Genomic DNA, 17,412 nt, shown 5'->3' on the forward strand with positions numbered 1-17,412 from the left:
AGGATGCCTAATTCCCCTCATGCGTTTTCATTTCACCATCTCGTGCCAGGCATATCCCGTGGCCAGAGGCGGACCAGGTGTTTATTTCCTCGTAAGAAGCACTTTCGCCTGGACGTTTTCGGGTCCGTTGCTGAAAAACATCGAGCTGCTGAACGGGACGTGCGTGCGCGCGCTCGGCGAGCTTGAAACGCGAATCTCGGTTGCTGGAAGTTGAGATTACGGCCGCTCGAACGAGCAACGTAAAGGGAAAACGGGTGCAATCGAGACAAACAGAGGCAGAGCCAGATGCTTGGGAATCGCTATCGGGTGTCCATGCGTGGACGGCTTTTGCGGCGGGAGCAACGTTTATTTGAAGTTATTTGAACGAGATTTTGAAGCTTTCCCTATCCGAATTCGAGATCCCGGTGTTGATAGAATTTGAATGCTTTCGGCATTTGCTTATGAATACCAGCCAAGGGAATAGTTGCCGGAAATGCGAAAACAAGCTAGGCTTGGCGTTACCTCAATTTCAGACGTGTTACTTCGGTGCTGATTCTGCTGGTGATGAGTGATCTTTAGAAAAATCTTGTTGAATGACAAATCTCTATTACATAAAACATTTTAAATGTAAACAGATTGTCTTAAGGTAAAAGTGTATGTACACTAGGGTGACTCTTATTTTCATCTTTCGAATCTTTTTCGCGACACCCCTAAAAGTAGTTCCAATTAATAAAAAAATAATCTGTGTCAAGTTTCAGCTCGATTGGAAAGGGGAAATGGTGGCCCCGAAACTTTTAACATTTAAATAATTACTTAATCGCATATAAAGTACATCTGAATAATAGTCCATTAACGTTCAAAATACAAAACAAACATTGTTCAGGGCTTTATTGATAAAAAATGATTAAGGCACATTTCAATTTACAAAATTAAAAAAATTTTCATCGTGTTTTCCAGACTTTTTCTTTGTTCTTTTACAGCTCAGTACTAGTACCGTTCTTCTTGTCTGCTAACGAGAAAGAAGATCTTATCCTAATTTGGACAGAAATGTAGTTTATTTATCCAGTTACTGTACAGTCAGAAATAGGTAAACTAATTATCTAGATAAAAAGTCGATCGAATAACGAATAAAAGATAAAACAAAGTATTTCGTCATTTTTAATTGTTTAAACGTGGAAATTTCAATTTTTATAATAATATAATATTTCTTTACGAATGAATCGACATTTGTCGAACAATTATTTAATCTCATTAACTATTTAAAGTTCAGAACGACACCCTTAGATACTGCTGCTTTTCACTGTGTATTATTCGAATGAAATTCTGCCCAACTCTGTGTACAGTGTATGTGAATGTGCATGAAGTTTTTATTGATTTGCGTAAGACTAGTTTACACACGCAACTAGGAGGTATCTTGTATAGGTACTTACATATTCATGAAGAAGTGTTAACTTTTGCATTGTGGCTTCGAAGGACGATTAGAAAACATTGCGGAACGATTAAGACATAATTTATGTCACAGTTTAAACTAACAATAAGCCACATGTTGTGAATCATTTTTCATCAGGATTTACTCTGTGTGACAAAACATCTGATATCTTTATTCCATTTTATGCTTACATGCTAGAGACCCAAAGGAAAAATACGAATTTGTAAAGTTGTAACTCAACATTAGATTATAAATTGTATGATCTATTCTTTAATGAAGAAAGAACTGCAGTAGTAACTAGATACACGATTTGTCCCAAAAGTTTTCGAATTAAAGTTCAAACAGCAACTTTTCGTGTGACATTCAAGCTTTTGATCGGAAATTATTGAAAGTAGTTTCCTTCTAAAGTGATATATTGTTCATGATAATTACACAAACACTGGAAAGAGCTCTGACAATTCTTTTGCAAGATGGCTGAGGAAGTAGTCGTCGATATCCTAAATATGTAAAAATGACTTTACATTATTTTTCCTCCGTCATTGTTTCCAATTTGGGTAACATGGGGATCGGTATAATGTAGCCGAATTATACCAATACGATGGATAATCAAACAGTGACACCATCTCGAACGAGAACACTAGAGAGAGCTTCTGTAATTACTGTGAACAGTAGATCTCTGCATAGAATGCTATTTGTAATATTTGATGATGTAGAGCATCGTCGTTTTACGGAAAACTACTGTTTCAATTTCAGTTCGAAAACATTTGAAGCAAACCGAGCACATATGTTTGTAGGATACCCGAAACACACATTTTTCATTAAAATATCACTTTCACTGTCTCCAAATCCGTCGAAACAATCCATTATGTTATGCACTATAATATACAGGACAGGGTGGCACACAGAGAAGAAATAATAACAGTTTTCTATTTACAAATATATCGTATATTTACATCCTTAACGCGATGTTGTATATATGTATAAAAAACATACAGTCATACGCCGCGCTAGGTTCAACGAGTGATAACGTCGATCGCTTATCCCCTACGAACAGCATACTGCCTCACCAGGATCATGCGTGTAAAAGAATAAATTAATCGATAAAAAAAAGGGAAGATGGGCAACAGTAGGAAGGGGTGAGGAGGAGCGGGAGAGTGGATGGGCGTCTACTAGATAGGAGCGAGTTGACGTGTTTTATGGCTTGGCAGCATCGTTACTGCGTATTTCTTAACAATGAGCATCTCTTAAGCTTGTACGCTTCACTTATTTTACGTATCTGCAATACACCAAGTTATGCATAACCATTTGCCAGGCAACGCTATAAAAGTACAAGAAGTTCTGGATTACTTCGCGAATACGAAAATACACGAAACATTTTATTACCTATATCTCCGGTGGTTATATTTCAGCTTGTGATCGCGTCGGTTATCAACGTGTCGGGGGACAAGGTTTAATGCTATACCCCGCATACAAGCGGTGACTCGTGTATCTTTGGGTGCTTGCACTATTAAATGGTTTCATTTACAAAAGACATTCTGGCTGTGCTATTGAACGGGACCCGACTTTGCTCTGTTTCAAACAATACTCACAAACGAAACGGTACTTCTCACTGGTGTACTAGTTAAGAGAAACCAAACTAATATTACTCTCCACATGGCGAACATTTCTGCCAACTTCTCTGTTACGTTTTCAAGGTAATAATAATTAATTAATGATGTTATTATCCGGTGTTGAATCTTCATGCCAGACAACTATTATGCGAATTCCGTAATTGTTAAAAAAATTATACGGAAATAGATTTTTACGAAATACAGTGGGCTTCCAAAATGTTACACGCTTCCTAGAAAGTGCATAGCAAATGCAAAGAAAATACATTCAATTTCATTAACTCTCACATGACAGCTCTTACATTGTTATTATATTTATCAGCAGTTATGACTGGTACCTTGTCCTCAACACAGGTTTCACATGCGCGCAATATTTTCGAATACCAGTGTAGGTAGACATAGACTGGTAAGCACAACAAAGACGTCTATATGTGATTTTCTTGGTAGACGCGATACAGTATCCGCTGTCGTCGAACCTGAGAAGCTTTCACTTATCCCACTACCATCAGTTGTAACTTACAGAACACTTTTCGGGAGCTCGAAAATGCGAACCATACAACAGTGTGCTCATATTTTCACCCATAACCGTTATATTTCAAGTGCGACTATATTTGCGAGTCTTGTTGAAAAAATTGTTCTATCTCTGTCTGGTGCATAACTGGCATCTTGTGTCCCATCGAAAAAACAATGGACTAGCTATGCAAAACCGTGTGTATTGCGTCTAAACGTGCCCGCAAGTTCGAGCATTGCGTTTCACTTGAAACGAGATTCTCGCGAAAGGCAACTATCATTTACCCGAAGCGGTTGAACGAGCTTCTCTGAACTTTCACCTCGGTGAAGGTTAAAGACGTAGAACCACAGAGCCGCCGCGGCGGTCGTTTGACCGCGCCTCGAAAGACCGATGAAAGTTACTCCATGCGCCGTCACTCGCTATAGTCCGCGTAGATAGTATTGAGCGACGATCCGTAGCTCAATGACCTAAATTGTGACGCAAAATCCCCGCGTGGGGTCACCGCCTAAGGCTTTCGATGCGTCAATCGACCAGCACCAGCGCCAAAAGCGGCGATCCTGCGTGAGTTCCGTTGTCCCGTGTTAGACGTTCGCGGAATGGCCGTGACCCTTGACACGATTGTTCACTCACTTTCGCTTACGCCAAGACCCATCCGTGAGCTCTCGAAGAGCTCTCGAATGATACGGATGCAGAATACTCCGTTTCGGACAAGAACTGAAGAGCACTTGAGGAGTTCGGGTACTTCGTGTATTACAATTCAGACCTGGTACAATGTGACTCATAGATCGGATGTGCCTTTGACGAACGGAAAATCTTGTAGCATGAGAAGATATTCCGACAAAGATTATCCCTTGTAATTAACAACGAACAAGGAATAGATGGGTAACTGACTGAATGGACACTTTCCCTAAATTTCGGTATGACTTGAAAAGATCTTGACGTTCTACAAATAGTTTTAATTTACCGTTAAATAAACATTAATTAGCAGCACAGTTTAAATTAGCGACCATAAATAGTGGATTTCGTGGTATGCCCGATGGATACCAAACCCACCGCCACGCAAAGCGATACACTCAACCTCAATACACATACATTAGCGTTAGAAAAGAAAACGAACGTCTTTCCGTTGTCGCATAAATTATCATACATTCTCAGCAAAGTCTTAAATGGTTTCTAGAGATGATTTAATCATTTGAGACCTGTTTAAGAGGACTTCTCTGCGCTGTAATTTTTGCTGTCCTTTGAAGAAGCGGTGCCAACCGTCTCACTTTTCGCAACTGACCTCGTCTCTTTGCGTGAGTCACCGAATTGATTATTGAAAAAAAGTGCAACAGTGTCCTTTTTCGTAGAGTCGGCTTCGTTGAATTGTTGCTCGTCCCTGTCACTGGCATGGCCGATCAATTGTAAATCTTCGGCATTCGTTTTTTCCCTGCTATCCTCCACAGTAATATAATGGCCTTTCGATACATCGTCGTTTACGGTCTGCGGTAAATCACTGTACACGTGTTGCAAAGGTTGCGCCTCGGGAAAACCTTGAAGCTGCACTTGACCTTGGTCCGGTTGCTCGATAGCTGCGAGAATGTCCTGCAGAAGACCATTGGACAGCACGTGGTCATGTCTGATGCTGCCATCCGAATTCTCGGTACCGAGTCCGCCATCCGCAGGTTGAATTTGCAACATATACGTTCCTTTGGACCCTTGAATTTCGAAACCGTCAGCACCATTAGCAGTCGTTAGTCCCTTCGCTAAAGACAAGGCTTCACTGCCCTCGTGAGTATTGAAAAATTGACTAGCATCCACCCCGCTTGAATCAAGATTCTTCGATTGGCCATATCCTTTCCTTGCTAAACTTGCTGTCAGTGCATCCGCCCTTATTCCACCATCTTGATGGAAGTGCGAAGTAGAAGAGGCTACATCGTGAGATTGAATAACGGAAGGCGCTACAAGTACGTTTGCAACTTCAGCTGCTTGACTGTGATCACTGGATAGTGCACTATCTGCATGATCCAGAGCATTGTATGTATCGTCCACTGAATTGCCGTAGCTGTCTTTCAGATTACTTGTCTTCTGATCTTTCTCCAGGTCCAGGTGACCCACCGAGTGCGCGACACCAAATGGACTCGGGAATGATTCTATTTTGAGAACCGTATTTTGGTTTGGGTCAGAGGAATGAGAATGGCTCGTCGATAAAGAAGTACCGAATTCAGATTCGAATTGAGATCCGAAGTCTGTTGCGTGAACTCTGGTGTCTGGTAAATTATACTGCGTGCCACTTGTCTGCTGAAAACTACAATCGTGACCAACACCTGTAGACTGTGGTGCATTTACTATTGGAGTACCATATGTGGTTGTTATAGTGTTGCTAATACTGTCGTACAGATTTTTCCCAAAACCAGTAGAAGTTGAAACAAAAGACGAAGCAGGTCCAAAATTTGGTGCTCCGTAAGTCAAAACCGGTGCTGGAGTGTTGAAGTCACCGAAGGATAATGGTGTCCCGTATTGCGCGTTTGGTGCAGCTATTGGTGAGCCCAAATCGATAGCAGGTAGTTTATTGAAAGTGATTGGGGCACTGAGACTAGGTAATTGCTGTTCGAACGAGAACGGTGAAATGTAGGATTTTGTCGATTTAGTGATACCATGATGTCGCGGTGGTGGTGAATAACGGTTCAAGTTTGTGAAAAGTCCACTGGGTATGGATTCTTTAAACTTAATCGGTTCACGATTTCTGGGTGGTATCAGAGAGCCAGTGGGAGACAGAGGAGATCTGTACGAACCATGCGGACGATGATGATGTATATTCTGCTTATAAAGAGAACTGCTTTGCAGTCCGAAAGGAGCGAACGAAGATGACGATGCCCGACCAGCCTCAGCAGCTGGATAGGGACCATTAAGGGAATAAGAAGAACGAGGAGGCGCACTGTACGTGTCATGCAGAGGCGGAGGAGGTATAGGCAGTCCAGACTCGACGGAGTTCAATTTTCCGAAAGATGCATCCTGGAATGGTAGCCCATAGTTACCAGACGGGGTGTTTACTTGTGACAAGGATAAATCGTTTCTAAACTTTTGAAAACCACGGAAGCCTCCACTTTGAACATTAAGTTGACCTCCACTGTCGACGATAGGTAACTTCAAGGTTGGCAATGACCCTGCATGGAGATCTGAGGTTAACGGTGAAGTAGTGGGCAGCAATTCGAATCCAACAGTTTTCACAATAGAAAGTGGTTCCACATTTTGTACTTCGTACTGCAAATTCACCTGTCCCGTCACCACGTTTTCATGTTCTTCCTTTTTTGGCGAATGCTGTTGTTCGTTATGGAACGGCTCGTATTGTGGTAACTGGGGCGGTGGTAATCCGGAATCGCCTTGACTCACAGAACTCTTCAGATCTTGGGCGTCGGGGTGATGAATCGGCATCCCGTAAGAATCACTTGGTACATTCGAATATTCAGCAACCGCGTTCGAGGTAGATTGAGTTAGATGTAGACTCACGGACGAACCCTCTAAATTCTTTTGTTCGGTGAAAGACGCACCATGATTCTCTAATGATGCACCGTGGTTATCTGGAGGTGGTCCGTGGTGACTGGCTAACCCTGCAATAGGCTGCCAACCGTCGTATTTTATATCTGGGGGAGTAGGTGGTGCCGGCACTCCTGGTAGAGGTCCCGGTGGAGATGGTCCGTACAGGTTACCAGTCGGTGGAGCAAACTGAACATTAGCTAGCGACTGTAGCGGTGGTCCGTAATTATCGCTTGGCTGGGAATTGAACTGAACAGCGAGTTTCTGAGGTGGTCCGTACGTATCCAAAGATATGGGAATAGAAAGTCCATGTTCCAGTTTCGTTGAACCGTGACCCGAAGGTGCTACAGCCACGTACTGATTCGACACAGCAGAACTAAATTTCAACGGTGGACCGTACTGTGATTTCTGTGGTCGGAACGCACCGAACGAGTACGGCGGTCCGTAATGTTGCTTCGGTGGTCCGTGGTAGTGTAGTTTCAGCGAACCAAAACTCAGCTTCGACGGCAACGGAGGCAGAGGAGCTCCGTGACTTTGTTTCGGTGGACCGTAATGTGGTTTAATATTTCGTGGTGGTGGGCTATACGAGGACAATGGTGGCCCATACAATGGTGGGGGTACGTCTGGCGGTGGTGGTGGATATATAGGTGTCGCTCCATGATCACCTACTAATTCCGCAGGTCCATAAACCGGAGCTGGCCCATTGAAATCACTGCCAATAGGAGGTCCATAATCATCAGATGGTGGCCCGTACGAATTACTTATCCTCTCGTCAGCTTTAACCTCGTTCTCCTTCTTTTCCTCGCTGTTACTCGATGCTTGCGGCTTGTTGATCACTGCTTGCACATGGTGTCTAATCAACAGGACGCAGAGCAGCGTGAATGTAATCTAAAATCAAAACGAGACTTCCGTTGGGTTTCCTTGTAATTAGACAATTATATTATGTTACTTCCGCAATCATGTATTGCATATTAGATGTACCAATAGGTAATTCACTACGTACTATTTCTGAATTCCTCTATTTGTTTGGAAATAACTCAAAACCTTCTGCTATCTTAACAATATTCATTGTTTTATTTCATCATCCGTCGCCATATTGACTAGGCAGAAGATTGGAAAGCTATCCTGAATTTAAACTACATTGCCGATATATTAAAATAAATAGCAATAGTGGCTAACTGGTACACTTAATACATAAGATTATAATGAATGTAGTATTTGTGAAATATGTTTCAATCGAAAGAGCGTAAATGATAACTTTTTATATTTAAAATTAATTGTAAATATACGTTTTAGGGAGTTACTCACTTTGGGAAATGAACGACTTAAATACGTGTCCAAAGTATCAGTACACCTGATACTTATTAAAACGTAGCTAGTCCTCAATAATCAATATTCATAGAATTTCCTGACTGCACGTCTGTATCTTTAACAATTCCTGACAATTACTATGCTCAATTTCCACTAAATAATTAGAGCTTTAGAAAAGTTTCCTATCTGCAGCTCTCCGAATCTTTCTTTGCGTTAGGTTCGGTAGCAGGTTCAAAATTACAGCAATTGTCGGGTTCGGGAGAGTTAGATAATTGCTGGTCTGGTACCATCCCTTGCTCTAATTAGTTCGACAGTAGCGTAAGTGTAGCTTAGTATCGCGTACACATTTCGCTCGTGCAGGGCATATTATCTACGGTTCAGTATTGAAGACCGTGAGAAATTTTAAGCTAGTTTACAACCTTGGTTGGTACAAGACAACAAGCACACGTTCTAATGTGTGCGAAAACACATGAGCCTGCATTTACTCGCTACGCGTACAAGACGCATGCGCCGGTGAAGTATCGCGTTGATTGCGAAGCTACGCATGCAGTCTCATGTCGAAAGAAATTTCAGTTTCCCTAGAATTCTTTATTGTTGCCGGGTTTATACGCTGTAACGGGAAACAACAATGCATGCAAATGTGAATGTACCCGAATGAAGCGAAATTATGCTCTCATTATCACTTTTAATTTATGGAATTTGCTTTGTTCATTATTTTCATCGATTTTTAAACAATTAAATGTGAAAATCATTCCATTCACCTTCGTACACTGTTCCAGACCATTCTATCTAAAGCCAATGTTTGATTCTAAATTATAGTTTTTGTTGTAAAGATTTATAAATTAATTTGACACCAATACCTTACATACATAATACATATAATATAAAGATAGACAAACATATTTTCTTAATTGAATTTTAATTCAGACCCAAATTAATGCACGGAAAGGTAAAGCAATAATTTCTTGAACAGTGTACGAGGGTTAAACCATTAAATAGTACGCTAAAAGTCTTGATTTATTACATTTTACCTATTAATGCAAAGGAAATGGAATTGATCACTGAAGCAATAGTGATATAGAATTTTCAAATATTTATATTGAATTTAATAAAGACTGTTTCTAAGTGACAAAATTGATTGGTTTGCGAAACAAAAAATTACCGAATGCTTTTTCGAAGTGAGTGGGTAAAGTTTTTTGTTTGTATAGTACCTATTATCTGCATTTATTTCCGAAACAATGGAAAACGATTTATGTATTTTTGAAGGTGTCGATTGTCCATTACATTCTATTGCACTGTAAAAAGTTATTTCTCGTAAAATATATCGGCTAGGGGGGCAAGAAACCGCGAAAAAGGTTTAAGTCGTAAATGTCATCGAGACACCGTGCTGGGGAGTCTTAAGTGGCACAATGACCGAGATGCAAGGCTAACATAATATGCCGCACTTTCTCTCAAGTGCATCCACGAGAAATGCAACCCAGAATACAATACAATAAACGGAGACCCGTAGTGTGCAAGTCATGCTTACACTGTAATCGCGCTAACGTATATTTTTACATTAAAACGTTATGTTAACTACAAATTAGCAAACACAATAATTGCTGCTACGTAGAAAGAATTTTAAAAAATTCGATTTATTTTCCATCAGCGAACTAAATTATCAGTTAGGAAACAAGCTGACAGAATATTTTAAGAACAACTTCTTATTTCACTAACAGGAATGAATTTGTTGTAACAGGTAATATACTTGCCATTTATACTTAAGTATATCATTTAAATTTTTTTGAGAGCAACGAATGAATTGATTTTTCACACATGTAGTTCATATAATTTATGTTTTACTCACTTAATCCCAAAACTGTCTCTGTTTAACAGAGTACAGCTAGAAACGACAGAGCAGTAATTACGATAGGCCCCCCCCCCCCCCCCACCCCACCCGTGCCTCACCCAAAAAAAAAGAAGTGTCACAAGTCAAGAACAAGTAATATTTCAGAAGATCAAAAAGAAACTGATTCATTACGTAGCATTTCATAAATTAAACAAAGAGACACTAATGTCATCTAGTTTGAAACATTAGACTTCAACACATAACATTTTTATGGATGAAAGATCTACGCATTAGAAAATATTTTATGCAATAGAATAAGACTTAGAAATATTTGACTTGTGACTTATTTAAATCAGTTATAATCGCACAAGTTTTGTAATTAACGGTTATTGCAATAGAGGTATGGCTATAACTTGAGAATAAGGTCAAATTGTAGGTTTGTATGAATCTTTCGCATTGTTTTTGTGTCACATGTACATCTTCGAATGGAGCTATCACCATTACCAGACGAATAGGGTCTGTATGTATATTCGCATGTGCAATAACCCCTACGTAGGCAATAGCCCAGAATAGATGCATAGGTGTAGGCAGGTTGTGATTAGGTCAAACACCTCCTTCATGCATAGTCACACATTCGTGGCACGTAGGAGGTATGCACGTAATGCGGTGGAAGCCGTCACTTCTTATCGAACGATACGATTCGCCGGAAAACTCGATATTTAATTCGCGTCCTTCCGCGTACAAACATCGACTTTTCTCACGGCGAACGTGTACGACCGCATCCTGGATTCTGATGCACGCGCACTTTCGATTTCGTTTGTGAACTGATCAGCTTTGTGATAGAAGACGATTTAAACGAATATTGTTCAGAAGTATAACTATACGTAAAATTGACCGATATCATGTAAATGTGATCATTTAATCTATTCTTTGAAAATTATTCTTCTTGCGAAAAACAGTTTTTATATTCTATAGCTTAAGACTTTGAATTTAATTTCTAAAAAGGATTATGTCAACATTACGAAATATTATATGTTAAATACATTGAATTCCCTGTTGTTAACAATCTTACTAATGTCATTAACACCGGTAGAACTACCGAAGCAGTCAAAAGTACCAGTTACTACTCTCTAATTACGATGACTAAAATGTTACTAGATGAATTTTTTTAGATCTTTCACGGCTTTTATTGCAGTATGAAAGTAAAGAAATTAGTTGATTTATAGATATAACGACTTTCGAAAGGTTGTCATGATTATCGATCCAACAGAAATAGAAATATGTTCATCGTGGGTAGTTCTAGTGTTGAAGAAAAGTCAGTATGAACGACCACATAGAATGTGTAATTGAAAAAACTTATAAATTAATTTCACATTTGTAGTTTACACACAGGGCGTTTCTGATCTGGTGGTACACGCTGATAAGATACGATTCTACATGGAAAAATGAATGAAACATGTAACATAACATTTTTTTATCTCATGTTTCGTTTTCGAAAGAATCGAATTTGAAAATCTGCTGGATATACGTACCTACGACTGCAATTAAATAAAACTTCGTTTACACGTCTGTTACTTACATTCCGTTTCTACTTATTGTTACTATAATCTCCAATGGCGCTTTATACTTTTTATCAATTTTACCAATTTAATTTGAATGATTAATATTTTAAACTGCTTCAAAATATTGAAATGGGAAAAAAATTTACAAATAAGTGGAAAGAACAAACTTTTTTTTTCTTATTGTAAAAAAAATCAGATTTTTCTTCATTTTTAAGAACACGTTAGAAAGTTCGTCGAACAAACCAAAGAAAAACAAGTGACGTTGACGCTCATAGCAGACACGCATAGAAGATACATACTACCAAACGCATTGAAACCTAAATTTGCATATTTTGATCGTAATTTTTAGTTTTATTTAATCGTTAACATATCTTTCTTCCATGCCATCATAATGTCCGTAAAAAAGTCTATAACCATCTAATTTTGTATGAAAATGTCTTTTTTTGTAACTAAATAAGAAGTGATTAATTTCTTAGTATCACCTACAGTTCCATAAGGCTCATGTTAAAAAAAATGTTTATACCGTTTCTTTTTCAATAATTTTATCGTTGATCTTACGATTTTTTCGTAACAATCGAAAATAGAAGCTCTTAAGAATGTTCTGTTACATTTTCAACGAAATTTATAATTATTAAAAATTTGCGTGAGCCATCTTAAATGAATCTTGAAAATTGATTTCCTTGGAAACGATATTCTCGACCTATTTTTACATGTATTATTATATCTGTAAGTATACTTCCATAATTCGATTTTAGCTTAGACCAAGTTTAAGTGACAAGTTCACAGAGCGAAGTGTTAAAAAACTATGTGGGCATCGGGATTCAGGTAATAATATTTTGATTATACGTGTTATATTGTGTACAAGGCAGTGTCTAAAGTGTTAGAAAATTTTACAATTGCATATGAGAATATGTAAACGGTTGTTGACGGTAGTAGGAGTGTGCAATTTCAAATAATATCTGCGTGATTAGAAACGGAAGTTTTCGAATTAGTCTGGTGTATTTCCTATTGCGTGTACTCTACTACTCATCTACCATTCGTGTTATTGCAACATTGAAAGTACTATTTCCTGAAAAGAAAAATACACCATCTCCAATTTAGGTACAAAATTACCTAGCAGGCACTTTCTACAAAATTAGGAATTAGTTTTCCATTCTGATTACGATGAACACAGAAAGTTCTCATTATTAAAACTATACTTATAATCATAACATCCCAACAACTGAAGACACTTAAAATATTACTTTCTTATGATATGTGCGAAAACTATTAATATTTTCTAACAATATATATTTTACAAATATTGTAATTTTCTTTGAAAAGTTATCTGTACAAAATAAATTTCCCCTGTGTGTATCTATAACACATGCAGAATTTATTATTAAATAATTTGTACATTTAGAGAATGTAAAGGTTATTCGAAACTATTTAAATAGTCATTTCAGAAAACAGATTTATATAGATGAAAATTTGTAACATGAAATGTAGAATTTAAAAAAAATGCAATCTTCTTATTTAAATCACCCTAATTCAATGGATAAATAACTTCGTCACATGCTGGACAAGAATCTTCGAAGTGTTTCTATCGTAAACAATCGACATTCATGCGTTGTACTTGCATATTAAAAAAATTGTCACAATTTTTGATGGCTAGATAATTATATTGTATACATATAACATGTTGTTATGTCGTTGAAATATTAAAATACTACCTAAATGACCTTCTACAGTATTGTAAAATAGGAAATCATATTCCCTCATACTTAACAGTTCTGTGACTACCATCAATTTACCCGATACATCTACAGTAGACTCTAACTATATTGCCATGTTTGGGGCTGTTTGGTAGTAAAATGGCAATGAGTTCAGAGCCCTCTCCATGTTAACTTCTATCGCCATGGCCTGGGCCTCGGGGCCTGCGCAAAAGCTGGATCGTGTTGGTGCGCCGGCGTACGCAACATGATGGGAAAGCGAATTTGTGTGCGCTAAAGTACGAGTGAAGGGGAAGCGCCTCATGTGGCGATGTGTTCAGTGGCAATATAGTTAGAGTCTACTGTATTTATTTTTGACGCTCCATTACTACTGTTACGCGTATAATTAACGGTTCATTATACAAACATCAAACGAAAATGACTGCTTTTCACACTTCCAAACTAAATTGAACATCGAAAGGTAATATTCACTTTCAGCACATTTACTTAATCTCTTTTTGTCGATGCAGCAGCGCCCGAGGTATCTGTAACACTGCCCTCGAGTAATTCAACTCGCGGCGAAAAGGAAGAATTTTTACATCAGTGTCTACTGATCTATGTCGCCCCATTTTCTTGTCTACAAACGTTACACTTCAATCATTCTGAAGTAATACTTTATAGGTTTGTTACGTCCATTTTGTCGGTGAGATTTATGGATGTATTGTGTGTTACGATATTGTTTGTAACAATAAGCAATTACTTAATAATGCTGAAAAAGTCGTTAATTTTTCGAGATTGATCCAGCTGCTACTGTAATGGGTTATTCATCTATAATGATACCTATTCATTCCAAAATACAATGATATTGTATTACACGGATGCTGGTATAAAATATATTCGAAATATTTAATTTATTTCGGTTCCTTTTTCTATAAATGATACGAATAACGAGTGAACAGTGAATTAGTAAATAAACAATGATAAAGTGATTGAAGGTGTAAAGAATAACAACCAGACAACTAAATTTACTGATGAAATAAAGAAAACGGCACGATATCAACTTAAATGGACAAAGAAAAATATGTCTGAGGGAATTATTAATTATAGAAAACCCTCTAATATTGAAATCAGCAAACGAATAAGGTCATATACGGTTACATTTAGATTGCCTTCTGGGCAATATATATATATATATTCATTTGATAACTGCATAATCTATTCAGAAATTCGAAACTATTTTTGGTCATTAAAGCATTATCAACCCCTAATTAACCTAACTAAAATCCTGGCGATACGTTGAGATAATTTTCCCAAGGGTAACACTAGCAATTTAGAAACTGCCTAAGATAATTCGTTATTCTTTCAATTATGAAGTCATTTATTTATACTACCGATGTTGTTTCAGTATCTCTTAGAAATCTGATAGAAAGCACCCATATTGAAAGCGAAGTAAAAGAATGGTTAAATAAACTTGAAATTAAATGAACTTTAATTAGTAAATTAATTATGTTACATTTAATAGAATCGGATATATAATACAAATTCAAACAAGAAATATGTACAGCTTAACCTTACTTGATCAGTTTCCAATATGAATCCCTCAAGTATACATTCCTAATGAACGTATTTATTGCGTAAATTGTTCACGTTACATACACCAGTTTTCAATACACAATTCTATCAGATTAATCTGATAACAGATCAAAAGTTACAGTACTTTTTAATAACAATTAAACAATCTATGAAATATTTAAAGATTTAAAATTTGCGAGAATTATGTAAAATCTTTGACATTCTTCGTTTAATGAAAATCTCTGTAATTTATTTAAGTATAAAAATTGAATACAATGGAAATTTAAATGTCTGGACTGTAAACAATCAAATTTTGTATCGCTCTCAAATTCATTTTACCTTCATAAACTTCTTAACAAAGTATACAAATTTTTTATCGACACCTTAAAACTTGAAACTTGGCCTCCAAAAATGTGAATTTGCATAATGATATGCAGTCTAATAATAATAATAAATTATATGAAAATTATACTTTCATTTTGGGCATAGGTACGTATGAGTCGACGCAAATAAATTTTATTAGAATTCAAATGAAATTCTGGTGACTATCGAGTAGTTTAGTTTTCGAATACTGGCAAAAATAAAACTGAAACGCTTTCAAATTTACCCTTTAATTAGTGACATAATCTTAAGTATTTATTAAAATCGTAAATACGAACTAAGAGCGTCTTTCTCAAGATTCGATTTAACAGAAAATTACATCTATAACGAAACTGCAACTGTCATGACGAGTTCTTCCGGTCAATTGCAACAGAGTCATGAAGCCGCTGTACGATCACAGATCGTTGAACACCTTAATAACTTTATATCACTTATGAAACATCAAAAAATAGTATCATCTAGACTTTTTCACGAGTAGTATGTGGGACCAATTTGTATATTTTCCATGTTGTAATTCTCGTTTTTCATTAAAAAATACAAACTGCGTGAATATATCTGATAAATCAGTTGCAGTCCCTGAAACCAATACTTTTAGAAACTTTTTGGACGAAACTTCACTGACGTTTTTTCCTATGGAATTGCGAAGAAAAATACTAAGTAACTGATTAATTAGTTGATAGTTGCAACATATACATATGTATCGTTCGAAAGAATCACAAGAAATTACCTGTACTTAAAAGCAAAGATCTAGGCATCCCTGAATATGATACTTTCCTTATACCCATTAAAGTTAAAGAGAAATTTCTCTATTAGAAAGAAATTTCGGAAAATTATGGATACACTGCTTAAGTTAATTATCGTTTGACAAATTAGTTTATATTTGGAGTAATTCAAGAGCGACAGAATCACTTAAAGTAATATTACATCGAATGAAAGGTATATATTTCATGATGCTTATTTTAACATGTTTAATAGCTCAGACTCCTATTCGAAATATTTTAAGTAGTATAAGCAGTACTGACTAGAACAAATTATATCAGATGATTTTATGAGTGATATCGAATCTAGTATTACTCCAAACAATCAAGAAGCCACCAACGTTCGAAGGAATAGTCCAAAAATGTTAGAATACATCAATGATTAAACTTAATTAAATGAAAGTGATCAACACTAGAACTACTCAGGCATTCAAAAGGACTGATTAGTACATTTTTATAACCATGATTAAGATTCTCTAACTTTACACATATATTTTCTGAGATCTTTCGCAACTTTTATTGCAATACGATAGTGAAGAAGTTAGATAATTCATAAATTTGTATATTTCCAAAAGTTTATCATGTTTATCAATCTCATAGGAATAGATATACGTTCATCGTCGATAGTTCTACAATGAAATAAAATTACTTCTACACGCCCCAAAATCATTATAAACTTTCGTCACAGCAAAAGTTGCAAATAAATCAACGAAAAGTCACAGAAATGATCGAATCCACGATCACCTACCTCGCTTCGAAACATGTTTCGCACGCACGTAAATCGTCGACCGCACTGTGCACAAAAATCAAACAACACTTCCCAGGGTGTTCTTTCCCGGCGGCCTGTCTTGCTTTTCCGTCACTGTCGAAAGAAAGGCGCTTCTTGGGCTCTAATCGAACACGGATCGGTGATACCACGTCGTGCACACCATTCTGAACACTTGTTTAACCTGAAGCCTCTTCGATTCTGTAGGGGACCCGCGGCTCCGTACACTACTATCACAAAAAATGCTCAGTCTCGTATGAGCACTCCGCTTATATAGACTCTGAGAGGGGTTACCAGTCGAAGGAATTCACCGCTAAGCTTGCCAAGTAAATCGAGGAAACGAGCGTCCCAAGAGGAGAGAGAGAGAGAGCGAGCGAGATCCACGAGGTGTAATGAACAGGGACGAGAAACGAAGGGGGGCGATGGCGGAGGGAGGGGGAGGTAGAGAGTCGAGACGTCGTTCAGGATGAGAAAGCAGGGAGAGGGAACCCCTCACACGTC

At 37.5% G+C, this 17,412-nt stretch overlaps 1 protein-coding gene across 1 annotated transcript; it reads right to left on the reverse strand.

The window, feature by feature from the left end:
- Nucleotides 1-4,729: 4,729 nt before the first annotated feature.
- LOC107194448 (proline-rich extensin-like protein EPR1) lies at nucleotides 4,730-15,493 on the reverse strand. The gene is made up of 2 exons (XM_015584072.1): nucleotides 15,479-15,493; nucleotides 4,730-7,930 (listed from the first exon to the last, which is right to left on the reverse strand). The coding sequence occupies exons 1-2, from the start codon at nucleotides 15,491-15,493 to the stop codon at nucleotides 4,730-4,732; spliced, it is 3,216 nt and encodes a 1,071-aa protein (XP_015439558.1).
- Between the last annotated feature and the right edge of the window lie 1,919 nt (nucleotides 15,494-17,412).

This window comes from Dufourea novaeangliae, unplaced genomic scaffold (genome assembly GCF_001272555.1).
Source record: "Dufourea novaeangliae isolate 0120121106 unplaced genomic scaffold, ASM127255v1 scaffold44, whole genome shotgun sequence".
NCBI lineage: Eukaryota > Metazoa > Arthropoda > Insecta > Hymenoptera > Halictidae > Dufourea > Dufourea novaeangliae.